Source organism: Pollicipes pollicipes, unplaced genomic scaffold, assembly GCF_011947565.3.
Source record: "Pollicipes pollicipes isolate AB1234 unplaced genomic scaffold, Ppol_2.1 Scaffold_3447;HRSCAF=4054_pilon_pilon_pilon, whole genome shotgun sequence".
NCBI lineage: Eukaryota > Metazoa > Arthropoda > Thecostraca > Pollicipedomorpha > Pollicipedidae > Pollicipes > Pollicipes pollicipes.
In genome coordinates, this window is record NW_023596297.1 from 19,799,422 (window position 1) to 19,827,063 (window position 27,642).

A 27,642-nucleotide genomic window follows, 5' to 3' on the forward strand; every position below is an offset into this window, starting at 1 on the left:
GCTCGGGTGAAATAGCACACTCACACTGCATCTGCAGACGAATCAGCCCAGGAGAAATAGCGCACTCGCATCGTCTCTGCAGGCGTATCAGCTCAGGTGAAAAAGCACGCTCACACTGCCTCTGCAGACGTATCAGCTCGGGTGAAATAGCACACTCACACTGCCTCTGCAGACGTTTCAGCACAGGTGAAATAGCACACTCACACTGCCTTTGCGGACGTATCAGCTCAGGTGCAAAAGCCCGGAACGAAAAAGTACTAGCCATGTGTGGCACGCCATGACGTACCGCCAAAATATGGCGTTTTATGACTGTTAATACCGTCAATGACCCACCATAGATTTTAGAAGGTTGTATTCAGTTCGTTTCTTCTCCACGCTGTCGTAAAGGGTATACGAGACCTGCTGCTATGGGACAGCCTTGTTGTGGCTATGTCCATGCCACCATCAGCGATGATCAAACCGAACTGGCATGACAAGCCGTGCTACGACGTCCGGTGATAACGTCCTGCATCCCCCAGGTACGGATTCCAAGACGGCATCGTGGACTCGGTCTGCCCCGAGAGCGGGGACCCGACGTGGTCCGTCAACGTGAAAAAGGGCATCGTGTCGGCCCTGCAGAACTCGATGGACAGGCTTGATCTCAACTATGACGAAGTAGAGGTAAGTTCGGGATCCTTCCCCGGTAAAAAAAAACACCTTAGAACGAGGCCCAGGTTTTGAAGTCATACGTATGTGTACTTTGCAAAAATACAATCACTAAAAGATGTCGACGATGTTTCAGCATTGCTCGCGGCTAGCTAAGAGATAAACATTCTCGAGCTCGGCTGGTGAATGCGTACTGCGCAGCGCTTTGAAGCGCACCCTGGAGCTCAAACGTTTATCATTCATGGAAAGTGAGACCAGAATTCGGCAGGTAGCGGCTGTGATATGGGGCCAAACCGGCATCGGGGGACATAAAACCGTTTAAAGATGTCGACATTTCTGTCTTCAGGAAGGCGCGTTATGTCCAGTGACTTTGACCCGTTTCCCCACTGACGACGCCCGTGCCTCGTCACCACTGACGCGGTGTGCTGACGTCACAGCGAGACGTGACCGGGGACTGCCCGGCCTCCTACACGGTCGAGGGCACGAGCAGCGACGGCCTGCTGATCACCAAGCTCCGCGACCTGAACGCCTGCGTCGGCAGGTTCGCCCACACCTCGCACATCCAGGGAGTCGGCTACAGCATCAAATCGGTGAGGTGTCATCCGGCTCCGAGGTGAAGACCCATGCAGCGGGCGCGTGTGTGAACTGTGTGGATAAGGCAGCCTTGGGGAAGTGGCCAAGACCACTGTTAACGCCCTGGATCGACGTCAGCCAGCGCTGGATGACTGGCAGAAAGCGTGCTGTGCAGTGTACCAAGAACACTTGCCCCGACAGTTACAAGGTCACGGAAGAAAAACACTCCCACTGACAAACATCGGTTTTTCCGTGGCTCAGGACATCTCTTTCAGCAGTTTCGGCTCGGAACGGCCTGCTCAGTTACACAACTACACCTCTTTTTTAGTCAGCCTGAGCTGCCTAAGAGCATGAAAACGAATTTGATAGAAAACGTACCGTGGTAGCTGCGAGTAGCCAGCGTAGAGGTAAGGCGCAGTCACAGGCGGTGTCCACCGCGGCTGGCTTGGCATCCGTGGTCTAGCGTCCGTCGACAACCAGTCTGGTGACAGTAGACGGCTTGGCCGTGTTACAGCCGGTGCAGAACATCCCGATCGTGGCCAGCAACAGCCGGTGCAGCCAGACGCTGCTGACAAACCGGCTCTCCAGCGTGCAGTGCGAGGAGCGCCATCTGCTGAAGCCGTTCTCGCACGAGGCGTCCGGCGCTGTCACCGTCAGTGCGCAGAACCTCACCCTGATGGACGTCTCCACGGCCACCGTCTCACAAGGTGCGTCCATCACCCAGACACCGGGACAAGCGTCTTGCACGGCGCATCTGGCCACCAGAGTCACCGTCTCGTCAGGTGGCGATCCTCCGTCACCTAAGCCAGCGTCTCACACAGCGTAGCCGGCCACCAGTAGTGGTGTCTCGCGGGGTGTGCTCAACAGGCAGGACCGTGGTCTGGCAGAGCATTCTCAGCGAGTCAACTCCACCGTTTGGTGTGGGTGACGGGCCGCTGTCTGCCGCAGACGTGGTGCAGAACAGGGAGACCCTGCTGTACAACCACATGCCGGCCAAGGCAGCGTCCCACACCCGCGAGAAGTCGCTGGCTGAGGCGGAGACGCTGGTCCGGGAACTCTGCGAGGACGTGAGTGTCGCCGGCTGTGACGGGGAGTCCGAGTTTGGGCCCGGTCGTCCGTCATGCGTTCGGCGTATCGCTCCTACTGTGACTATGTGTGGCCACGTTGTCATCAGTGCGGCTATTTACGCTGTTGATGTCGTTACGGTGTTGAATACCAACACAGCAACGCCCGTTAATGTATTACATATAAGTTTTATTAGTCTATAAACCATAATTATCATATCGTGGGCGAGTGTCCATATAGTCTCGATTCATTGACACAATATATAAGGCGTAGTGACGGCTTTATGCCTTCAAACCAGTGGTGATGCCCGGCATGCTCATCGACTCTCAGCCAAACTCGGGAGGCCTCTGGCGAAACCATAGCGCCAAAAGAATGGAATCGAACTTTGGATGAGGTCCAATCGTGATGAGTGTGTGGTTATCGCCCGCTTGGGTATCGAGCGGACTGGCCCAGCGTCGGTGACTAGACCTGCTGCGTACCGCGAATCCATGACTCTGACTCCCGTCTCGTTTCACCGGCCGGCAGGACTCGGAGGTGCGCGTGGACTCGACCACCAAGTTTTCGGAGCTGATCGACGACCTTCGGGGCATGAGTCACACCTCGATCACATCGCTGTACCGACTCAGCCCCAGCATCTGCCGACACGGACAGTAAGGGCCACACGCACCGCCTGTTGGTCATACGGCACGATCAGCGCTACCTTGCTGACCACCTCATTGCTATGACCAAAGCGTTGGCAGTGTTATGCTACCAGTTAGCACAAGAAGCTTTTCAAAAATCGACGTTCTTAGAATGTCTAGACAATGAAAGCAGCTAACCGGGCATTCTTAACTCCTGACTAGTTTGTTTTACGGGTTGTGTTAACACAGGTTCTGCAGTGTTTTAGAAAGATGCACAGTACAGCATTGCGCAGTTCCCCGAATTACTCCAGAAAGTAGCATCCCATCGTTTCGTTTTCGCACCGAAAAATTTCACAGATAGACCAACCAGGCTGCCGGCCATGTCGGCACAGCGATCGTCGATGTCACTGCCTTTCCGCATGGCCCTGAACCGTGCTGTGGTGACGTCGTCGATGTCTCTCCGTATGGCCCTGAGCCGCGCTGTGGTGACGTCACCGCTTCCTCTCCGCATGACCCTGAGCCGTGCTGTGGTGACGTCATCGATGCCTATCCGCATGGCCCTGAGCCGTGCTTTGGGGATGTCACCGATGTCTCTCCGCATGGCCCTGAGCCATGCTGTAGTGACGTCACCGATGCTTCTTGCCAGGCAGCTGATCGAGGATGCCCTGCCGGTGGTCTCCACGGCCGCGTCTCTGGAGTTGACCAGGGACCTGATCCTGAATGAAGAGGTTTCTCCGCGCGTGGCCAACACCTGGCTCATGGCTCTCAACTTCATTCCCAGGTACCGACCGCAGCGCACAGGCTCACCACCGCTCTGGTTCATGTGGTATGAAGAGGCCCCGGAGGCATTCTTCATAAGAACTGCTCCTGTTAGCCCTGTCTCCACTCTAGTTAAAGCGGAAGTTGCAGGAAAAAGCCGCATGGTCTGCGAACCTGGTGTTTTTTGTGCTGAACTCCTTGACATTCTTGCATGGCGTCCTGCAGATCAGCTTTCCTCTGGATATGGTGTCCTGCAGATCAGCTTTCCCCCTTGGATATCAGATGAGATCAGCTTTCCCCTTGGATCCCCCCTTTCCCGCTTCCCCTCCTTAGATATGGTGTCCTGCTTGCCTGGCATTTTGTTCATCTGACGTTCGGCTAACCTGCTTATCTCGTATTATGCCAGATTATGACACGAATTTTACGAATGTATGGTCTGCTGACCTGGTGACCTCCTGACCGGGCAATCACATGTCTCGGTGTTTTGCTGACGAGCTGGCCAGATATCCCGCTGACCTCCTGACGTGGTGACCTGTCGACACGATGACCTCAGCTGGACTGGTACAGCTGCTGACCTTGTGCTCCTCGGCGCTCCAGCGTGGACCAGGCCATGATGGAGACGGCCGGCGGCCTGCTGCAGGTGCGACAGCCGGCCGTGCGGACGCGCGCGCGGCTGGCGGTCGGCGCCGTGCTGCATCAGTACTGTCGACAGCACGCCGACTGTCAAACCAACCACGTGGCGCTGGAGATTATGGCCGAGATGGCGCGGCCTCTGGGCGACAGCTGCCGCGCCGACACCGAGCAGGACGAGAAGCAGGTGAGGCCGCTGCGCCACATGGGGTCGGACGCTGCAGGCGAGGAGAAACGTCCCAGGACGAGGAGTTCGTTCGGCTGCCGTCCCGAGGTGAAGTAACGCACGGGGGGCTGGTCGGAACGCTGCATTGGCACAGGGTCTGAGACGATCAACAAGCTAGACTGCCGCACTAATTCCCAAAAGATCAGACTGACGCAAAGGCCCCGGTTCATCGACGACGAACTGACGCAACAGCACCGGTTCATCGACGAAAGACTGACGCAACGGCGCCGGTTCGTCGACGACAGACTGGCGCAACAGCGCCGTTTCACTGAAGGCAGACTTACGCAACGGCACAGGTTCACCGACGATAGACTGACACTTCGGTGCCGGTTCATCGGTCACAGAATGACGCAACAGCACCGGTTCACCGACGACAGACTGACGCAACGGCACCGGTTTATCGACGACAGACTGACGCAACGGCACCGGCTCATCTATGACAGACTGACGCAACGGCACCGGTTCATCGACGACAGAATGACGCAACGCCACCGGTTCATCAACGACGGATTGACGCAACGGCGGCGGTTCATCCACGACAGACTGCTGTACCGACACAGGTGACGGGCGAGACGGAGGCAAGCCGTTGCCTGTTTCTCGTCATGTCCAACCATCTGGCATGGAGTGATGGGCGGGAACTGGTCAGACCGGCGCATCAGCACATAGTCACGGGCGATAAATGAGTCAAACTGCTGCAATGGCACAGGTCACGGACGAGGAACAGGTGGGACTGGGTGACGGACAAGACGCGGGTCAGGTCACGGCGCCCGCACGGGGTCGCGCACAGACGGACAGTCTGCCGGACGAGTGCACGTGACACCGAAGGAGCTGACGTTGCACATTTGCATAAGAAGTGATTAGTGTCGTGATGCTGTTCGCCGCGATCGATAATGTAATTGCAGATTGCGGCCTGGTTACTGCTACGAATTGGAATGAATTGGTTGTAAGCAGAACATGTAAGGAATACTCCACCCATAAAACCTGAAGGCAGAGCAAACTGAATGTTAAAGCTGCATTCATTAAAGACGGGCCATGAAGTCTGCTCCCTCTTTCTGGGCGTTAGGGATTCCCCCTTTTTCAACTTACCATCCCGCGCATTATGTTTGAGTGCACCTCTAGCAGACACCCATTGCGGGATGTGCTGGCCCGACTCGGTCTCCGATGTGGTGGTGTTTCTGCTGACTGTTGTCGCTGCTGACCCAGCTGCTGCTGACGCTGCGATCCATCGGCAACGCCGGTCTCTCACCGCCTGGCGTCGTCAACACGCTGAACGAGTGCTTTCTGAGCCGCGACAACCCGGCCCGGGTCAAGGTGTCCGCCATCGAGGCGTTCAGGTAAGCGGCGCCCCCCCCCCCCCCCAAGTACCTCCCGGGGTACACCGCTCCTGCTCCCACCGGAGCGTATCCCCTGGAGCTGGGTCAAGGTGTCGCCATCGAGGCCTTCAGGTGAGCGGCGGCCCCTCCCGAGTACCTCCCGGGGTACACCGCTCCTGCTCCCGCCGCGGAGCGTATCTCCTGGAGGAAGGCGTCACCTTTGGTCGGCGAGGATTTCGTGTGGAGCTGCGCACAGAGACGGCTCGCTGCCGGGTCCCTGCTGGAGGTAGGTCAGCCAGCTGACGTGTGGATGCGCACTGTCACAGGAGGTTCAGATGACGCAGCCAGCTGACGTGCGGATGTGCATTGTTGCAGGAGGTTCAGATGACGCAGCCACCTGACGTGCGGGTGTGCACTGTTGCAGACGGTTCAGCTGCCGGGTGCACCGGGACGCCATGCGCGCCGTGTTCCGAGACCTGGCCGAGGACAGCGAGGTGCGCATTGCCGCCTACCTCGGTCTGATGCGCTGTCCCTCGCACCAGGAGATCGGCCTGGTGCGCGCCGCCCTGGAGCAGGAGCAGGTCAACCAAGGTGACGGTCCGCCTCACGTGTGCGATGCCGTGGTGCACGTGTGGGCCCCCCCCCCCCCCACACTTGCCCAAAGCCGAGCCAACAGCGGGCCGCTCGCTGGCAGCCGGGTAACGCGAAAACGTGCGGTCGCAGGTCACCGTTGGACATCTCACTGGTCACCGGCTAGTGATGCTTTGTAACCCGTGGGATAGAAAGCTCCAGTATCAATGTTAAACGTTGTTTGAGCGCAGTGCAGCCATTGAAAGGTGGCAGGTTATGGAACCATCCAGGAACCCATGTGTGATGAAAAGGTGCACATAAACTCAATGTTTTATTAATTTTGTGTGCAGTATTTATTGTATCCAAGGTTTGAAGGTAATAGTGAATTTTACGCTAACATTATCGGACAGAGAACTAATTTGATACCAAATATGAAACGCACAGAGCGTACCTCTGATTAGGAGAATGTTTTAGCTGTGAATGCAATGTGTACATGATACTATATTTTTAAGCTTCTCCAGCTTTGATGCGCCATAAATGCCTGGCCGCTTTGCGGGATGACGCTTTTGTTCATCAGACAATGAAAAACAGCCTTATAAAAACAGTCTCATATGCTCATGATGTTCTTTTCGTCATTTCACGTTCGCGGTACTTTATTACTTGAACCCATGGGACCAAACGCACAAATTTCAAATGACAAATTTGCCCACTTTACAAAAAAAAACCGCTTTCGGTGGGTCTTACCGGCATTTTGATAGGTTTGAAGTTAAATGATGGGTTTCGCCTCAGTTTGCTCTATCTTTCGTGCAATCAGAACTATACTTCAGTAGAATACGGGGAAGCCAATTGGGGTACGAGTGGAATGAATGCCAGCGTGAAGGGAACTGTTGGGAAACTGCCTAAGTCCACTTCAGTAGTGGGTAAATGACGGTGTATTCTCACAGCTGAAAATGGCCGGTGAAGAGTTATTGATGATAAATATCTTTGTGTATTTCAGTGGGCTCCTTTGTCTGGACCCACCTGAGTAATCTACAGGAGACGTCATCTCCGTACCAGCTAGAAGTGCAGGGCCTGCTGGCTGATCTTTCTTTGAAGAAGAAGTTTTCCACCGACGTCAGGAAATTCTCTCGGAACTTCGAGATATCCGGCTTCAACTCGGAATACCACATGGGCGCCTCACTGGACTCCAACCTCGTCTACAGCTCGCGGAGCTACGTGCCGCGGTCGCTCAACTCCAACCTGACGCTTCAGCTCTTCGGCGAGAGTGTCAACCTAGTGGAGGTACTTTCCGGTGAACCGTCTATGTTTACTGCTCCTCGAAATTGCCTCGGCTTCAAAGAGCAGAATGAGTTTGCTGATAACGTAAGTCAGCCATTTCCTTGGATGAATGAACTAATGACAGCGTAGGCGTTCAGCGTTATTCAGCATGAGTGGGGCAACGGAAACACACCGGGAGGTGTGTTACTCGTCCCGATAGCTCAGTTGGTTCGAGTGTATCCATCCGGTCCATCCGTCACCCGCTGTTCAAGTTGCTCTAGGCGCTCGCTATCTGCCCTAGGCTGAGATGGTCTGCGGCTGGTGGCTACGACCACTTTAAAGGTCAGGTGTTGCAGAGGACATGGTAGGCCGTGCTGAGCATTGCGGCATGTTGAACCCTCGCCATCCAATTTTGCCGTTTGCCTGAAATTCGCAATCGTATGATGTGGTCAGGGTTCACGAAACAGACACTGCTTAGCGTGGGCTCCAATCCCAGAAATAAACCCATTCAACAGGTTACGACTGAATCTTAAAAAAATACAAGGATCCTGCGGTTTCAGTATTCAGAGAATCAGATAGGTGTCACTAATGTAATGGCTGACAGTAACAGTTTTATCACTGCATCATTTGAGTCCTGCCGGGGTCCGACAGAGGCTATTTGATGAGTGCATGGTTTGGACCGTAGCGGGGTCCGACTGCCGACAGTAGTCATTTGATGAGTCTGTGGCTTGGACCGTAGCGAGATCCGACAGAGGCCATTTAGTACGTGTGTGGCTTGGACCGTAACGAGGTCCGACAGAGACCACTTGATACGTGTGTGGCTTGTACAGTGGCGAGATCCGACAGCAACCATTTGATAAGTGTATGTCTTGGACCGTAGCGAGGTCTGACAGTGGCCATTTGATAAGTGTGTGTGTCTTGGACCGTAGCGAGGTCCGACAGCGGCCATTTGATGCGTGTGTGTCTTGGACCGTAGCGAGGTCCGACAGCGGCCATTTGATGCGTGTGTGTCTTGGACCGTAGCGAGGTCCGACAGCGGCCATTTGATGTGTGTGTTGTCTTGGACCGTAGCGAGGTCCAACAGTGGCCATTTGATAAGTATAAGTGTGTCTTGGACCGTAGCGAGGTCCGACAGCGGCCATTTGATACGTGCGACGTTCCAACAAGTCTTGGACTCGGTTACTGCGGTCATACCCGGCGGCGGCCACGTAACCGATGCGTGGTCCCGGCAGGTCGGAGCCCGCGTGGAGGGCATGGAGCGCCTGCTGGAGTCGATGTTCGCGCCGGGAGGCGTGCTCCACAACGCGGCGCCCGAGCCCCTGTTCCGCGGCCGACGTGACGCCGCCCAGCAGCGGATGGAGCAGATCAAGGCCGACTTTGACGCCTCCGACCGATTCGGCAGTCCTCTGGCCCTGTTCCATCTCAAGGCGAGTGGCAGCGCGCGGGGCCTGATCATTTGGCTTGGCTCTGAGACATGACCAAATTCGGTTTTCAAAAAGGGTTGAGTCCATGGGCTTGGTGATTGCGAGTGAACGCTCTGTGTTTGAAATTCGAAATTGCATGTTTGATCGACGTTCATTGGTCGGCCAATGCAACGCAAGCGCTAATATTGGCCTGTATCCCAGCCTGTATTCAAGCGTGAGTTATGTTAAATGGCCTGCGCATGCCGCCGCAGGTCTTCGGTCACGAGGTCGAAAGCATCGACCTACGCAGCTCGGACATGGACTCCATTTCGAAATGGCTGGCGCAAAACGGTCCGGCAGAGTGGGCCAACGCGCTCAGCAACACCGAGGTCAGTGGTCACCGGCGCCGGATTTCTTACGCACACTTGTGAACCACTCCGCTTTACTTTCTTGACAAACCCACCGCATCACACCAAGCACGGCTGTTCGGCTATCCATTCACTTTCTCCTGTGAAACTGAAGTAGCAGCATGCTCAAAGGGACGTTGTCCTTGCGTAGTTGACTGTTGCTCGAGGAAAGCGTCGTGCGTCATAAAATGTTTCGTGATGTCATTTCCGGGCAGAAGCGCACCGGACAGGCCTTCGGCTCACCATGAGTGTAACGCACCCATGTATGTTCATACGCCTGGTCGCATTGTCTTCCAGGTTTTAGCGCGCCATTGACAGTTCCAATGACGTCACGTTGATGACCGGCGTAAAAGACCATTCAGCCCTTAGCAATGAGTTGCACCGAAAATCAGTGTCTACCAACGGTGTGCATATCCCGTCCCACACGCGAGGTGTCGCGCACGTCGGCGCCGCGGTGGCGCGCGTGTTCGTGGCGTGCCTGACGGTCGGTCCTCGACAGAGTCTGGACATCAGCCGGTCGGTCAAGTTCCTGGAGGGCACGTACATCGTGCCGACCGGGCTGGGCCTGCCGCTGAACCTGACCGTCTCGGCCGTGGCCGCCGTCAACGTCCAGATGTCGGGCAACGCCCAGCTCGACCGGCTCCTCTTCAACCAGGAGCTCGACCTGGCGTTCCGCCTGCGGCCGAGGTACGGCCGGCCGGCACCGGTCACGTGACCGCCGTCGGATGTGAACGTTGTAGACGCGGGATCTCTGCGGCTTGGGTACGGGCGGTCAGCGCCGGTCACGTGATGGCCGGCCGGACGTTGAATGGCCGCACCACCGCTGTCTGGGGCTGGTCGGCGAGAGTGCTGCCCATGGTGCTGGCCGCTGCTGGTCGGCTGAGGCCCCGGCCGCTGCTGATCGGCTGAGGTGCTGGCCGCACCACCGCTGACTGGGGCTGGTCGGCGGAGTGCTGCTCATGGTGCCGGCGGCTGCTGGTTGGCTGAGATGCTGGCCTCAGCGCTGCAGAGTGCCGGGCTTCATAGACACCTGATGATCAAGTGGCGACTGCCCTTTGCGATGGGAGGCGATTTGTGTGCATGTAGGTTGGTTATAACAGCTCAAAATGTGACCGCAGTGAAACATCTGTGCCAGGAGCCGCAGGCCGTGTTGACGCTGTTCATTATGAACGTTTTCAGCGGAGCGGTGACGTTCGACGGCACCATGATGGTAGACGGCATGGCAGTCCAGCTGGGAATGGGCATGAAGACCACTGTGCACTCATCGTCACTTGTTGACGCAAGTCTCAAGATGGAAGGATTTAAGCTGGTCGATGCTTCCGTCAACATGCCGAAGGACAGAATGGACCTTTACAACTTTGAGTATGTATCGAGGCGTTGGATGAATTGATAAACCTGATTCTATTTTTTTAAACAGTGAATCTGATTTAGCTATTCTAACTGTCTACTTCTATCTATTCTATATATTTTAATTATTCTAACTATTTTAACTATCTATTGTCTTGCATGTGCTAATCCATCTCAGATAGCCTGCGTGTAACGTGCTTTCTCGTATAAGTTACTGTGTGAAGAAGTAACAACCTCTGATATTGTTTTGTCAACGGAATCAAGTAAAGCACAGACCCCAAATTAAGAACTGAAACTACGTCGTTGGCTTTTGCAGGTCTTCTCTTCAGTTCATTCATCAAGACCAACAGAAGACGCTAACATCGGAGATCACCATGGAGGGGGACAAACATGAGCAAGTGTCTCTCAACTCGTGCACCGGAGGGGACAAAATCACGGTCAGTTGATAACCGCCGTCAAATCTGGTGTCGAAGCAAACACGCATACCCGCTTGCGCTGCTCTCAAGTTCTTCCGTTCTAATTTTGCTTGTCTTGGACACCTTTGCCTTGGACATATAAATGTCCTCATGAGGCTGAGCTTCTGAGCCCAGTGCGGCAGCGAGCGGGTTGTGCGTGCACGATCGTCTCAGCAATTTGTGGCCAAGTATTGGTTATTGACTGCGCTTTCTGCATTTGGTTGCAGGGCTGGAGGGTTTGCTCCCACCTGATGTACGTGAATGCCTCGACGAACACGCTGGCACCACATTTCCCCCTCACCGGCCCCACGAAGATGGGACTGTTCGTCGACAAGACCGACAAAACAATGGAAGGCTACAAGCTTCAGTGGAAAGTCACGGACAGCGCGGTGAGTGTCGTGGCGGCACTGACAGCAAGCAAATAAAAGCACCAGCATGATGTTGAATCGGGCCCTCCAATACCGTCCCCTGGCCCCATGGGCAGAGGGCCGCACATCTGACCACTGTGCGGCGAGCATGTCGGGTGGCGCCCCCACCACGCTGATGCGGCTCGTCAGAGAGCGTGACGGCCAGAAGTGTAAGGTTCGTACGGGGTGGCCATGCCGTGATATTGCTACTACTTCAGATTCTCACGCTTTGGCAAAATTGGCCGTTGAAACGGGTCTTCTTTCGGGAGAAAACAAGCTTTGATTACCACAAGCTATGACGCCTAAAACATTCTTGCAAAACGGCCGATCGATTTATGACAAAAGATGCAATACCGAAATTCGTACCATCCTGCAATGCAGCATAGACTTTAGCGTGTTGATCTCATGTTGCGTGCTGTCTGTGCAACGAGTAGGCGTCGGATGGACAGATGATGACGCGTTCGTGGATACCGCGTGGGTCCATATAGTATCATTGCTAAAGATAGTCCGCAATTCTCAGCTCAAACTATTTTATGAGTCATGTCCAGCGCGCTCGCCGCGGCTGCCACCTGGCGCCGTCCCTTCAGCCCATGTCAGTGACCTCCAGCATGGCCTGGTCCGTTTTTGGTACTTACATGTGCCCTTCTCCTCCCAGTACGACGACCATCTCTCGTTATTGTTTGATACTCCGAGATCGACGGTCAACCGGCGGGTGGAGCTGAAGCTGAAGCGCTCCAAGAAACAAGGCAAAATAGGATTCAGAATAACCTACCCTGGGGAAACACTGCTGGGAAAAGGTAAACCAAAAAAAAAAAAACATAACAGGTGAACCTGGTGATGGTGACATATATTGGCTGTCAAAACTTGCCGACAATTTCGATGCGCGATGACACATGTATTTCACATTCGTTACACCTTGTTTCGTCAGCTGTACGTCTTCGGGATTGGCCTGGTTTATGAGTCATGTTGAGTTTGAGTCATCCCCCGCAGGTGAAGCCGTGTGGCAGCCCAAGAAGAAGAAGTTAGCCGTGGAAATATCCCGGCAGGGCGTAGAAGTGCTGGCCTTGACCTCCCAGCTGGTGACATCGGACAGTGGCAACAGCAGGGTGTATCGCCCCACACTCATCGTCAGATTCCTGCAGAATCCCACAGCCAACCTCGAAGGTACACCAGCTTGCCACCATACTCGAGAGCCAGATCAAGGGGCAGCACAGACCATGCAGTCTTGACTAACCGACAGGGGAGCAGCGTGGGCCCAGAGACGGTGACCCGCTCCCCACACGTGGCGCCAAAATGTTGTCGGTAGAGTGGCATGGATAGCGCTTTCTATATGAGGAGTGATGCGGGCATTTTGGGGAGGCCTTTGACCACGGGTGGGTCATGCCCTCGCAGGTATTCCCCGCGGAAAAGAAACATCACTTTAACTTTAAGCTATACAGCGCGTTTCAGGAAAGGTACACGGATGCACATCGTTCATGTTTGAGAAAATAATTTGCATAGTAACACGAATGATGCATCGATGCAAAGAGCATTCCATGTTTTTGGTATGTGACCGATGAGATCTCCCTGCCCCTCTTAGCGTGGAAGGTGCAGCACGCGTTGCATGTGGCTACCACCTATCTCCAGGCTCTGTACCGCCCGATCCTCCTCCACTAAAATTAGGGTTACGTCTCTGTTTTTCCGGCTTTCACGGCGATTCTTTTGTATTCTTTAGATCTAGGATGGTTTTCGGCTCATTGAGTACACCTACGCATTCAAATGCCCGCATAGAAAGAAATGTGGGGCATTAAAACTGGGGGAATGCACTGGCAGCTGTTTGACTTCTTCAATGATTTTGTTTTTTGGTCTATGGTCTAAAGTTGCTCTATGGGCCACTGCTTTATTTTCTCCACCGTTGATGATGTCCGAGTCATGTTACTGAAATTCCTGACGTGACAGATGTTCATCGCACATTTTCTTTAAAGCCACTCAAGACTTTGCTAAGGAACGTTTTATACCGGCTGACGGTCACGACCACTTAAGCCCCTCGAATATCTTGAGGTCACGAGCGACCAACCACGTCTCGACAGTCGCAGTGGGCGATGAAATTCTTACCGTGCAGTGGTAGACCTCGTCGGGGGCTTTGGTTGACCATAAACTATAGTTTTGGCTGATGGCTTCGCCGTCTAATTGAAACTGTGCATCGTCGCCAAACCAAATCTGACCGATGAAGGATGGGTTGGATTCGCACTGGCATAGAAACTAAATGCAGCAGGGCATGTGCACATAGGCTAACTTCGTATGACAACAGCTTGGGCTCTTGCCTTACCAGATGAAAAGCGACGATTTTTCTATGTCTTATCTCCCGCCAAAAATGACTTGGTGGGCCACACAGCAAAACTCTTTGACTTTTGCAAGCTCTGTCCGAGACTTTTTGACTCATTTTCTTGGGTTAACTGGCTCTAAAGTTCTCCCTTTGCGATAATGTTTTGCTCATGTCGCAGATTACGTTTGTTGATTGTCCTTTTCTCGCCTTAAATTGCGGTTTAAACTTACCTTGAGTCGTAAGTTGTTCAGTGCATTAGCGAGGAGCATTACTCACATAGATAAGACAGTCGTATCAGCCTTATTTGTTGGAGAAAAACCTGGAGAATGGAAGTATAGCTGGGTTGATATTTCGGCAACATGCTTTTATCGAAACAACAGCAAGAGTGTCATCTCATTATCTTTGTTTCCCCTTTTCCGCGTGTATGACAACAGAGTCTTTTGAAAATGGCTGTGCATGAAACAAAACAGTAGTGAATCGCTTTTCAGAAATGCCTTGAGAATTACGTTGTCGTTTCAAACAAGGACTGCTCTAAGAAGGGCTAATGCGTAGCGTTTTCCGGGAGCTCCATTCCTGATGTCCATGTTTATTGGCATCAGTTCTGGCCAATCACGCATCCCTAACTATCGTTCAAACTTTTAAAACAACATGACGCAGCCTAAAACAACAGAGTGAAATGCTGTCCTATTGTATGGAAGCATTCTCGGCGCGTGGCCTCGCTTAGTACGTGCTCGGTTGGGGGTCAAGTTGCCCCTCGAAGATTTTTACCAATCACTTTCGAACGGCGCAGCGCAACCGCGTCAGCTTTGCATAGCTGTGGGGAATTGAACAATGAGTCTTTTGACGCGTGAAGCTAGATATATTTTGTAAGGTCGTGGGCCAATTGCAGATTAAATTCAGGCCATGGCTGTCAGCAGTCATTTTCCAGGGAATCGCTGAATCTGATACAATAGAGGAGCGTGTAACAAAGCCATACATCTTTGAGACGGTTTCTTAGACAGCAAGACAATTAACTTGGAAATATTACTAATCCTGTTGACCATGGGTCATGGGTCAGATAAATAGGTCGGATCAGAGTCAAAACGATATTGTTTTTCTTCCAAAAATCCTGGTTTATGCAAGTAGTTTTGAGCTCGTTTGGAATTTCTTAATCCCGGGAACGTCAACAGATTCTGGATTTGAACTTCATGCAGGTTAACGTGGGTCACTGCGCTAGAATAAGCGCTGTCAACCTTTTGTTTTTAGGAACATACTAAGTTTCCTGATCCTTGACGCTCATTCAAATTCCAAAAATAATAACATTTCATAAGTTTTTGGTGGCCGTAACCTTTTGAAAGCCAAATTATGTCACTGACCTGAAATAACATTAATTAACTTTTGCTTAGTAGACGTATTTAGGTTAACGGTGGTTGCATGAAGCAGTCTGAAAGCGAGGGCGGCGCAGTACGGGGAGGGGAGGGGCGGACAGAGGGGGGTAGTTGCTCCTCCCTGCCGGCAGGCAGAAGGGCAGGAAGATTGATGCTTTTTTCGTTCCCCCCCCCCCCCCCAAAGAAAAAGGATCCCTTTTCCCAGCCCAAGGGCATTGTAACTACCCGTATATTATCCAGACTCAGATCAAGGAAGCCAATAACTGAGCTAGACAGTAACAAATCGCGCTCAGCGCTCAGACGATCCTTTGCTGCTTCAAGAGGTCCGTTGTCTGTGTTATGAGGTCACCCTTACAAATAAGATAGGTACTGCTCTAGACCAGGAGGCTCACTGTTGTATTAAGGAGGCCCGTTTGCTGGCTCGGGAAGCTCCCGTGACAAACTAGGAGGCCCCTTTTCTGGGTTAGGAGACACCCTCTGTATTCAGGAGGTCCCATTTCTGGAGCAGCGGTCCCCTTTCATGCATCAGATTGCCACGTTTCCGAGTTGGGATGCCCTGGTTTGGGATCGCGAGGACCTTGGTTAGATTTGGAGGCCCCTTGTTAATCGGAAGCATCCTGCTCTCGATGAGGACCCACTCTACGCATCGGGAGGCACTTTTCTAAAAGAGGAGGACCTGTTTTGGCTCGTGAGATCATTTAGAGCTGAATAGAAGGCCCCCCCCCATTTCGGATTTCTAATTGTCGATATTTATTTGCTTTGACGTTGTGCATATAACAATCTGATAAGAAAGCACATGCCTCGGTGCCCTTCCGTCGATTACGACAATGCGCGGAAGATCCCTGTGAGCAGGCCTCACTTTGTTCAGGAGACTCCTGGAAAATCCTGCCGACAACTCAAAATCTGTATCACCGTACCTGTCTGAGGGAATTTTGGACACTGATCTGCAGTTTGACCTTGTTTGATCTTGTTTCACCGACGTTCGTGACCTAAGGACCCCAAAGTTTGACACTAGTTAGGCCACATGCAGGCGAGCTCTCCTTTCAACGTGGTGTTTTTAGCTATCTTAGTTTTTGAGATCTCAGGCAGAAAGGTGACAAAGTCTCCCCCTACCTGAGCAGCGTCACACTCAACCGGTTACCTGTGCGTGTGTTTAACATTTCGGTGCGGCCGGGCCTTCCTGGACCCCCCCCCCCCCCCCCCCCCCGGTTGCGCCACTGGGTTTGGCCATTTCGATGCTATGAATTTAGCCTGGCATTATGATATTTGATCGCGTTTGATCGTTGGCTTGTTTATAAGACTGATTTAACCTTAAAGAACTGATTCATTTGTATTCGTCTTAGAGTAAACGAAGTGCTTATTTTTCAGGTTTTGTCAAGTTAACGAACACCGGAGCAGAGAGAGCACGACTCATTGATCTCACATTAAGAACTCCGTTTATCTCACTGGGGCTCAACTCGAATGCGACGGAGGACGCAGAGCTGTATAAATCGCATATAGTTCTCAGACATTCCTTACAGGTAAGCAGCTTCAGCAATGTCCACAAGCGTAACAGCACCGCATGGCTTCGTGGGATGTGTGGTATCCACAGACACGATGATAAGACGGACTGAAAACCAGAACCAGGTGGACTGTCCACTGTCATAAGGTGGTTTTGATCGCTGTCCGGTCGCGCTGGACTGTCCGCTGGTATAATATGGTCTGGTCGCTGCCAGGTTGCGCTAGATTGTCCGCTGTTATAACGTGGTTTGACTGTTGTCCAGGCGAGCTGGATGTTATTGCGGTTTGGTTAGTACTGGGTGCACTTGAAGGCGTGATGATGTGCTTTGGTGCAGGCCGCACCGGAGAGGTTGGTGTTATGCTGTTTTGGTTATTGCAGGGTTCGCCGGAGCGCGAGACGTCGCTGTTGCTGGAGGCCCGATCGGCAGAGGATGGCGACGGTGGACGGGTGAGCCACTGGATGGTCGCCACCGACTGGGACATCGCAGACGGCGTGAACATGGCCTGGGCGGCTCGCTGGGACCAGAAGGTACGTATGGCTCGGCCCGCTCTCTCTCTCTCTCTCCCTCTCGCTCACGCTCTCTCTCTCCCTGTCGCTCACGCTCTCTCTCTCCCTGTCGCTCACGCTCTCTCTCTCCCTGTCGCTCACGCTCTCTCTCTCCCTGTCGCTCACGCTCTCTCTCTCTCTCTCTCTCTCTCTCTCTCTCTCTCTCTCTCTCTCTCTCTCTCTCTCTCTCTCTCTCTCTCTCTCTCTCTCTCTCTCTTTCTCTCTCGTCAGCGCCTTGAAGTGCAGTGTTAGCATAGCTAATCACTCCACTCAACGAGGTGGCCACCAGCAGATAGCGATCCGCGCAGTTGTGTTAATTGTTATGTGTTTTGCTTGTGCAGCGTTACACACGGATGTAATTCTAGGTTAGTGGTTGAGCTATTTTCCTCACCTGAAATAGGTTTTGAGGCCGTAGAGTCTGGACAAACGCTTGTGCGTTAAGGTATGCGAAATAATGTATCTGCGTTGCAAATACGATGCACTTTTTCGTTCAGAAATGAGGATAAAGCTCTTCGAAAGGGCTATGACCTGTGTTGTCAATATTGTTGTGTCTTGAGGCATCAGCGTATCTTCTCAATATCACACTACCACTGTGTTCATTCGTCGTCAGTCCGTTTTAATGCGCGTGATTTGCTTTCAGCGTTCACCACTGGTCGACATGAATAAAATCCAAACTGCAAAACGTCCTGAAGACTTTAATGGAAGAAGTACATTCTCTATGGGCTACTCCTTAGATTTCCTGTCAACAGAAGATTCTAGTAAGGTAAAAAAAAAACCGGATCGGAATCGGGTCATTTGCTTCTACTTCACCATGCCACAGAAATCATTGTCATGATATACTTGACCCGACAATTAATGATATTGTGCCGAAACCCTCAACGTCATGCACACATGCATCCGTTATTCCCGAAGTGAGCGAGTGCTTACTGCACCGCCACTGGTAGGAATACGCGTGATAAAAGTTCCTTTACAGACAACGCCGAGATAGATCCCAATGTCCGTAAGTCTGGTGATACGGAGGTTCGCATGTAGGTTGTGTATGGTTCTCAGCTGTGAGAATGTCGATCCGCGTGACATGTGCGCAGCTCTCCCACCTTGAGGATCACGCGCGACCTGCGAGCTAAATCACGGTGCACTTCAACACCTTGAAGCCTTTCAGCCTAAAAGTTTTGGGACACGAAAGCCGCCAAAAGCTTTGGTGTCTCCCCGGCACTAACTGAGCCTAACTCGGCCTTTCGTGAACACGGCTGTGTTACTAACGAGCTGCGCCGACCCATCCGCGTACCATGCGTGCACGGAGACCGCTGTCCCCGTCGGTGCTGTGAGACAGCGTCCTGTCTGCCGTCCACAGATGAGGGTCAGTGTCGGACTGGAATACCCCGCGGGCGGCGTAGACCTGAGACTGGCTGCCGAACACGAGAACATCTATCGGGGGCTGAGAAACAAGATCATGCTCCGGTACGCTCCAGGTCGGTATTTTCAACAGTGTCCATGCCCTGCTCCGATGGCTAAACTTCACGTATTTCATATGCACGAGATTCGGTATCTGAAGACGCAGGTATGTGTGCATGATTGGCACATATACATGCATTGTCATATGTGCAAGGTGTATTGTAACAGTGTGCGCAGCAGTGCTTGAGCTACAGTGAAATAATTTGTGTGATACTGGGCAGGCTGTTAGATCAAACATTTCATGGCAATGGCTTTATGTCATAGGCGTGCGTAATGGGGATTGAGAAGAGCTACGATTAAACGGTTATGCACCGTATGCTGTACAAGCAAAGATGGTAGCTTACGACACCGAGATCGCTTTTGCACGTGAGTATTTGAGCTGCGTGGAGCGGCGTCTCGGCCGTGAGGGCGGTGGGGCTGCCTCTTCGCCTCTCGGGTGGCGCCCGCCGACAGCCGGGCTGACGCCGCTGCGCCGCCGCGCCGGCAGGCCGCGAGCTGCGCTCCTCGCTGAACCTGACCGGCCTGCCGATGTGGCGCTCCGGCCTGCTGGAGGGCAGTTGGCGACTGGACGTGCCTGGCTACCCGCAGCCGATTCAGCTGGGCGGCACGGTGCGCCGCGTGCCGCGCCAGCAGCCGTTCGACCCGCAGGATTACCGGGTACGACATCAGCCGGGCCCGCCGCCGCTCGCACAGTATGACGTCAGCCAGGCCCGGCGCGCCCGCACAGTATGACGTCAGCCAGGCCCGGCGCCGCTCGCACAGTATGACGTCAGCCAGGCCCACCGCCGCTCGCACAGTATGACGTCAGCCAGGCCCACCGCCGCTCGCACAGTATGGCGTCGGCCAGGCCCGCCGCCGCTCGTACAGTATGACGTCAGCCAGGCCCAACGTCGCTCGCACGGCAGGCGGCTCCGGTCATCGGTCTGTGGGAGTCATGATTGAATTCGGAAGCGTGGTACTGGCGCACTAGTGTGACGCGGTAATATTACGCTGCTCGCACTGAGTTTCTCTTGCCCTCCGTCGAAGTACTGACGCTGAGAGTAGCGAGTCTGTAGAAGCAAAGCTCTTCAGCTGACTTCAAAGCTCGAGCTGACTTCAGCTCGAGCGGGCTGGCGCCGACATCGCTCCTCGGCTGACACCTCGCCGGATGACCTACAGTTCCGGCTGGACGGCGGCTGGCTGAACGGCGGCTCGGCGCAGGTCGTCGGCCAGTACCGACTGCGACCCGACCCGCAGAGCCAACTGGCCGAACATACGGCCGGGTTCAACCTCACAGTTAACCAGCAGCCGCTACTGGACGGCCACTTCCGGCTGGCGCTCTCGCCGGCCAAGGTCGTCGTGGAGGTCAAGGTCAGTCGTGACAGGTGCTTCAGGGACACGGGTGCCGATTTGATTGTTTTGTGGGGGTCCGGCCTCCCACCCAATGTTAAGTTGCCCCCCCCCCCCGATGTTTTAGCCGGAGCGCATCACAAAAGCGTAGGAGAAAGTTAACCATTACACAAACATAATTTTGCATCCTTCCGCACAGGGCTTCGCCACGGAAAGTGCAGCGGGGTAAGTTGACCAACCGTAAAATCAAAATTTAAATTATTCCTGAAATGAGGAATAACTATAGCTTTTGGAAGTCAACTTTTCTATATTTGACCCTTTTCTTAGATCTTTTTTAGACCTTGGTCAACCTTGGGTCTGCAAGGTTGGCTAAGAACCTAAAATTGTTTTACTTGAGTGCCGAATTTTGTTGTTTTGAAATTTAACGGACACAAAATCGCGTAACATGTTTGTTTTTTGGGCGAGATATCATTAGCTCAAGTTATGGGTTCAATGTGGATATAAAACGAGAAAAAAACGCAGAAAATGAAATTTTCTTAGACGAATTTTGAATTGGATTCTATGCCGTACATTGCTTATTGCCAGTAATACTAACCTGCCATCCCATCATTGTAATGGAGGTTCTACCGATCCATTTTGTGTCGGGCCCTTATCCAAGTAGAGATAAGGAAAGGAATTTCATCCTGCCGCGCGCCTACACGACTTTTGGCTGCCCTACACCAAGCTGACACTGTAAATCCAACGACCGGATGGTCCTCTTTGATGAGCCATACACCAGCACTTATTTTTGAAGTCTAAGCCAGTACCACGTGTTTCGCCACATCAACATTGTGGTCAGTGTAACTTAAGCGATTTAGAGAAGTTGAGCTTTGGCAACGACGATTCGTGTGTCAGCTCAATATATGTTCTTTTTTAAATCAGTTACACACACACACACACACACACACACACACACACACACACACACATATATATATATATATATATATATATATATATATATATATATATATATATATATATATATATATATATATATATACGTGAAATGGATGCGTGAAATACATGCTTAATATATGTGAGACATCAGTGTTAGTCTTATTCCTCGGAGAAAAACCAGAAGAGTGGAAATAAAGTTGGGTTGATATTTCGGAAACATGCCTTTATCGAAACAACAACAAAAGTGAATTCAAAATCACCTGCCGATGGTCCCACTCGATTTTTCTTTTTTTCTTTTGAAAAAGCAAGCCACAGTTTTTTACAGGACACAACATTAAGGGAATTAAACAAGGGGCGACTGTCAGCCATTACCACGATACAGTGCCTTTCTAAGAATTAGATGCGCGTACGTACGTTTACATGCTAACGAATGACACATATTAAGAATTACGATTATTGTATATTAAGATTAAGGATTTTTAGATAGGCACAGTATTGTGGCAATGGCTGGCAATGGCTCTTTGTTAAATCCCCTGAATGCTGGTGTCCTGTAAAAGCTGTGGTTTGCTGTTCAAAAAAGAAACCTGAAAAATCGAATAGGATCGCCGGCAGGCAATTTTGAATTCACTTCTGCTATTGTTTCGATAAACGCATGTTGCCGAAATATTAATCAAACTATATCTCCATTCTCCCGGTTTTTCTCCGAGGAATAAGGCTAATGCTACTGCCTTATCTGTGGGAATAATGTTCCTCGCTAATGCACGGAACAACTTGCGCAATTCTTAATATGTATATTCAATACGTGTTTTTTTGCCAGCAGTTCACGCGTTGCATCCGTCGGGGACCGTAATGAAGCGATTTATGTAAGCCGCCGCTTCGCTGTGGCTGTTTTTGTAAAATGATGTCGCCAGTGACCTAGAAAGCAGTTACCGGATAGTACAACTCGAATAAATGCATGACATCATCGAAGGGAGTGTTCCACGTCTTTGTGGGGTTTTAAACTGAGATTTTAAACCCCCACTTGATAAGCTCATTACCTGTCATTGCCTTCCTGAACTACCATTTTGAAGGTCATTCAGTGCAGTTCACAGGCATGCTCTTTTTAAAGCTTAAAACCTTATTGTTTCTGAGCTTGAAACCAGAAAGCTTGTGCAGAATATTTTGCACAGACTTTTCCAAGCTCGTCCAGACATTGGTGACGTCAAACAAACGTCAGGTAAATACCACCGCGTCATTGGCCATGTATTGCTTAAGGCCAAGAGCAAATGTGATCATCGAATTATTTGTGTCGGTCGCACGTGAATACAATTCGTGGAATCAGCGGTCGTCAATTGGCCTCCCACCATTTTTATGCGCTGAGCAGTAGTCTTAAACACAGGTCGGTTATATGGATTAAAGCCCTATCGACCAGAAATGATTCAGGTCTTCGGGGTGAAGGAAAATGGTTAACGGCGGGGCAAGCTTGCATGCGCCTAAGAGGCCAACCGCCGATCGTTAACCCGCATATGTGCGCTGGGTATCCAGTCGGGGTTTCACTCCCACGGGGCTCTCGGCCCACTCGTGGCTGACGCATGCAGCTTGCTCCGGACAAGCGAAGTGCCGCGAGGATGCAAGATGAGGCAAGATGGAGGAGAAGAGGGTCGATCACGTCTTGCACTATATAATGCAGGAATTTGGACAGTGGTACAAGTTATGGCGGAAGAATGGGAATTGAATAACTTAAGAATAGTGTCATAACCGGGTATACGAATGCAAGCAAACAAAATAAAATCCCGAACAAATATACTAAAATACCTCGAGAAAAGGCTAAAACGCGCGCACAGAACGATACTAGGGTTTCGTCAATGCGCGCAAACACGCGCGTCACCTTTCGGCAGGTTGAGGTACGACAAGTTAGTCAGCCCGCCCTTTGCACTCCATGGATCTTTATCATAAAATCCCGCACAATATCAATATCAATATCCCGACGCCGTTTTCAGTTTGTTTTCAATACGATCAAACTCTTTAAAAATTGCGGTTTTTAAATAAACGACAAATAAATACACCAACCTCGTGGTTGGTGCAAGCTTCTGATCACCCTGCAGCGATTTTGACCCACTTGCCCCTTGACTTAGACGCTTTCCACTTTGGAGCGGTGCTGTAGGCTGGATGGTGAGGCACTGTGCTGACGAATCCGTTTCGTGCGACGGTCATGAATCTGCCACTACAGGGGTGTAGTTTCGCAAAATAGGTTTTGGGGGCGCTGAGAAATGGCTAAACCTACCCTTATATATATATATATATATGTATATATATGTATATATATATACATATATATATATATGTATATATATATATGTATATATATATATATATATATATATATACACTAAGACTGGCTTCACTTTTGATTTGACCAAGTTTCCTCTCAAAGTTAAGGAGTTAGAGTCTTCCGCAGCTGAAATGAAGACTGCGTTCCTGTGTTAGTACATTGTCTTGCTCAGTCCCGGCGAGAGATGTTATCATCGGGCATCATTATCTTCTTTGTCTCAATGGTCGGCACCAGGTTTCCGTAATCGATTAGTGTCGATCTTATGCAGCTTTGGACGTTGTTGGACGGGTATTGCCTCGGGAAGAAAGAATGTGTGTTGATGTGCGCGACTATCAAAGGCTGCCACGAAGTCCCTAGCAGATAGTCGCAAGGCAGGCTTCAAGCCGCAAAATAGTATTCGCAATATGCATGTTCAAAACGACTTACGTTGTTGCCCCTACACGCAGCCGTTCCACGCGCGACACAGAGACCTGAGCCCAAGCCACCATCCCCGGGGTCGTGTCTTATGCAATATATATATATATATATATATATATATATATATATATATATATATATATATATATATACATGTATGTGTGGGTGTGTGGGTGGTTGGGTGCGGGTATGGGTGTGGGTGTGATAGCCACTAGGTGATTTAAATGGCATTATCTAAGAACGTTTTATGCACCCCGAACGAAGGTCTAGATCCGTCCTCGTTTAGTGGGGGCGAATAAAAGTTTCTGGGGATAGAGGTCCACGTAAAAGAATAGAAATTGACATTCGTAAATGCATGCATGGACATTTTCAGTCAACTCACCCAAAAACTACGCTTCATGCATTATTTTAGACATGTTAGACAATCATGTATTATTTTAGTGATATCAGTTTGGCGATATCGTACACCAAAAGCAAAAGCTAGCTGGGAGACTGGCCATTCTTCGCCAGGCCTTCTAATAAACCCTACACGGCGCGTGCGTTCTGCACCGATCCTGACCCCGCTTTGTCGCCAGGCGAACTACGAGGCGTCCGAGTACGGCGTGGAGGTGCAGTACGACGTGAGCCGCGCCGAGGAGGACCTAGAGCGGTCGGTGCGCCTGGCGCTGGGCTACGCCGGCTCCTCCTACAGCGTGCGCGGCTCGCTTCGCCTGGGGCACACGTTCCGCACCACTCTCGACCTCTCGCTGGACGGGTGAGGGCGGCGCCGGCCGCGGACCGGCGCTCGGAGCGACCGCTCGGCACGGCGGTCACAGAGCCTCCGGGGCGTCAAGTGCTCGGGGCGCGCGGCGTGCCTCTGCGAAGAGATGCGGCGTGCCTCTGTATAGACCGGCGGCACTGCACGCATGATCGGAATGGGCAAACGACGTGGCCAGTCAAAGTTTTTCAGTCAATGGTTGTGTTGCTAAGGCCTCTGTTTGGGGGACCTCCTAAATGGCTGGCCTTTGCGAGGATTTCGTAAGATATTGTCACTTCAGTTAATTATCTAGTGCTTGCCTGCTGTGCGTGCATATTAACTGTAGACTGAGTCCACAACTACCCTTACGTTACGCATTGCGATGCGGAACCGTAAGCTGTAACGTGTTAAATATTCAATTTGATACGATGATATGCATAGTGCATTATGGTAAGATATGGCGTGGTATTGGATACGATATGGCATGGCATCATTTGATGAATGGTGCGGTGGTTTGACACTCTTTGATATGATATGTTCTGGCAATAGGCGATTAGGCTGGCGATTCGTGCATAGCAAGACTCATACGCCATCGTCACAGCGCCATATGCCCTTGATTGGTGCTTCGGCAGCCAGCGGGACATTCAGGTGATCTTGGGCGGCTACCGCACGGCCTCCGTGCTGGAGTGGGTGGTGGACCTCAAGTGGGACGCCAACCGAGACCCCACCCAGCGCCTGCTGATGGACTTCCGGCTCGAGGACCCGGCGCCATCACTGCGCAATCTGACAGTGATGGTGGTCTACCCCGTCAACACCGTGCAGCTGTCCATGGACAGGACCATGACAGGTAGACACGCGCTGAGAAGCTGTCGCCGGGACGGCGACGACCTCTGGCAGAAAATGCGCCGTGTGCATTTCAATACGCTGACCTTTAAAAATGGTTCAGGATGCTGTGACTTTGTCTAACGCGGTATACGCGGTATGTTCTGTTATGCATCATAACAAATGTCTTTTAACGCAATTACTCACCTCAGCTACCGCGCGCTGATAGAGTGGCGGGGGCCAATTGCCAGTAATCGTACCGCATAATCTGTCCGTACGTTCTACGTAATATAACGTTCCATCTACTTGTAAGATGAACTCGGTTGACGCTGATTTGTTCGTGAATTTATCTGCGCCCAGCACAACGTTCTGTCAACTGATGCCGAAAAATGTGAGGAAGTCAGCGCTCCTACGCCGTGTGAAAATCCCCCGCTGACGAGAAGCGCTCGTTCCCCGCCATTGGCTGCCGCTGCGCAGTTCTCGCTCACCCCGGTGTCCCGGCGGTCTGTGCAGCCGTGCCGTCCGCCCGGGCCAGGGGCTGGCAGCGGCCCTCCAGCCCGGTCTCGTCGCCTGGCGGACACGACGGCTGTCGTTCAGCGTCGGCTCTGCTCACTGCGGTCAGGCTCGTGGCACCGGCTGCGGTACGACAACCATATGGTGCTGGCGTTCGGCGCCGCCGAGCCGCTGGAGGTTACCGTGACGGCCAACACCCGGCTGGACCAGCCCGACAGGCAGGTGTCGGTGGACGTGTCGGCCAGCTCGCCCTTCCCCAAGTGGAGGGCCAACGCGCTGAAGTTCAGGTCAGTCTCGCATGGGGTGGCAGTGCCGCGCCAGGGCTTCAGATGTGGAACGGGGCGTTGGGAGCTTTTCTATGCTTCGAGATGATGTGTAGCTGGGTGAGGTGCCTGCTATGCCGCCGGGAGTGAGTTGTGCACGGCGGGCACCATCTGGTGCCGCACAAGCAATCCTACCTTATCTACAATTAATCTAAACTGTTTGTTCTCTCGCGCCATCTGGCATTATTTGCGAGCGAGCTCTTCGAAACACGTAATTTGGTCGAAGTGCGGTTGGCTGCTTCGGCCGCTTCGAAAAGACGCCACTGCGTCTTCGCACGCCTCAACGTTACGCACACCCACACGCCCGTTGGACCTTGAGTCTGATACGACCGGTAGGCACACGCGGTCGCCGCGTGACCTGACCTCCCAGCTGGACGTGTCGGTGGGCGGCGAGCGGGTGGACCTGACCGTGAGTGGGACGAACCAGCTGCCTCGCAGTCTGCGGCTCACCGGCAGCCTGCGCTCCAGCCTGCAGCGGTGGCGCCAGGTCGACACCTCGCTCTCCTACGCCGCCGAGCGAGATGAGATTTCCTCCAGCTTCGCCCTGGTGAGAGCAAGAAAGACTGCAGTGCTGACATCTGCCGAGTTACTGATTCACCGATTCACGCTGCTTGACTGTTCTCGCGATGGGAAAGATGCAACTGAATCTGTTGCGCCATTTCTGTCTCGCTCCGATCGGGTCGCCGGAAAAGATTCTGCGCGTCCGGCAAAAATTATACGCGACGTCACGTATCATTTTTTTTCGTCCGGGTCACTGCCAGCACCAGATAGCGCAGAATCCATGAGGTATGACGTCATAACTGGCGTCGACAGCATAGATTCTGCGCCGTCTGTATCGCTGTGAATACAACTCTAGTAGCTGATTTGCGATTGGTGCTCCACGGCAACATCGAGCCACAGGAGGAGGTGCCAGGGTGCCAGGGTGACCGTCTATGTTGTGTGGCGTCTGGAAAAAATCGCATGCAGAAAAGAGATTTCCGGATTCAGTTTTGGTATTCAACTTTCTGTCTAGGAACCATCTTCCCTTCATGCGATTGATCCTATTCATTTGCTTGGTCGGATACATATAGCCATTAGGTTTATTTTGAAGGACTTGAGTTTACGTCTCAAAATGTCTGACGCAAGGTATTGTGTTAAACTTGCTAAAGCTGTGCTATGCCACGCGGGACATTCCCCACTGACAATGATATTTATGATCGGAGACCGCTGATTACGGGCCCCTGGCGCGATGGTACATAGAGAAGAATAAACTCTAATTATTTTCTTCATAGTCGAAGCGTTCGGCATCAGGAAATCGAGAACTGCTTTCAGTTTGATGTCTCGCCACATTCGAAGGCGAAAGGCTGTCTTGCTATTTTGCGTGTGTTTAGTTCTTAGTTCTCCCCAGGTACCTGCAGCGGCTCA

The 27,642-nt window shown here is 52.2% G+C and overlaps 1 protein-coding gene across 1 annotated transcript in view; it reads left to right on the forward strand.

Moving 5' to 3' along the window:
* The window catches only part of LOC119091300 (uncharacterized), a 50,393-nt gene that overhangs the window by 10,145 nt on the left and 12,606 nt on the right, over window positions 1–27,642 (forward strand). Inside the window, exons 5-32 of the mRNA XM_037213999.1 lie at window positions 519–660; window positions 1,083–1,235; window positions 1,733–1,925; window positions 2,167–2,285; window positions 2,809–2,933; window positions 3,550–3,684; window positions 4,260–4,479; window positions 5,722–5,852; window positions 6,256–6,422; window positions 7,399–7,682; window positions 8,891–9,085; window positions 9,334–9,450; window positions 9,968–10,155; window positions 10,648–10,830; window positions 11,132–11,252; window positions 11,498–11,659; window positions 12,333–12,474; window positions 12,668–12,841; window positions 16,718–16,869; window positions 17,229–17,378; window positions 18,037–18,159; window positions 18,748–18,865; window positions 19,336–19,505; window positions 20,007–20,198; window positions 24,420–24,598; window positions 25,213–25,427; window positions 26,025–26,202; window positions 26,575–26,785. Of these exons, the coding sequence (XP_037069894.1) occupies window positions 519–660; window positions 1,083–1,235; window positions 1,733–1,925; window positions 2,167–2,285; window positions 2,809–2,933; window positions 3,550–3,684; window positions 4,260–4,479; window positions 5,722–5,852; window positions 6,256–6,422; window positions 7,399–7,682; window positions 8,891–9,085; window positions 9,334–9,450; window positions 9,968–10,155; window positions 10,648–10,830; window positions 11,132–11,252; window positions 11,498–11,659; window positions 12,333–12,474; window positions 12,668–12,841; window positions 16,718–16,869; window positions 17,229–17,378; window positions 18,037–18,159; window positions 18,748–18,865; window positions 19,336–19,505; window positions 20,007–20,198; window positions 24,420–24,598; window positions 25,213–25,427; window positions 26,025–26,202; window positions 26,575–26,785 (4,639 nt within the window). The remainder of the gene's footprint in view (window positions 1–518; window positions 661–1,082; window positions 1,236–1,732; window positions 1,926–2,166; window positions 2,286–2,808; window positions 2,934–3,549; window positions 3,685–4,259; window positions 4,480–5,721; window positions 5,853–6,255; window positions 6,423–7,398; window positions 7,683–8,890; window positions 9,086–9,333; window positions 9,451–9,967; window positions 10,156–10,647; window positions 10,831–11,131; window positions 11,253–11,497; window positions 11,660–12,332; window positions 12,475–12,667; window positions 12,842–16,717; window positions 16,870–17,228; window positions 17,379–18,036; window positions 18,160–18,747; window positions 18,866–19,335; window positions 19,506–20,006; window positions 20,199–24,419; window positions 24,599–25,212; window positions 25,428–26,024; window positions 26,203–26,574; window positions 26,786–27,642) is intronic.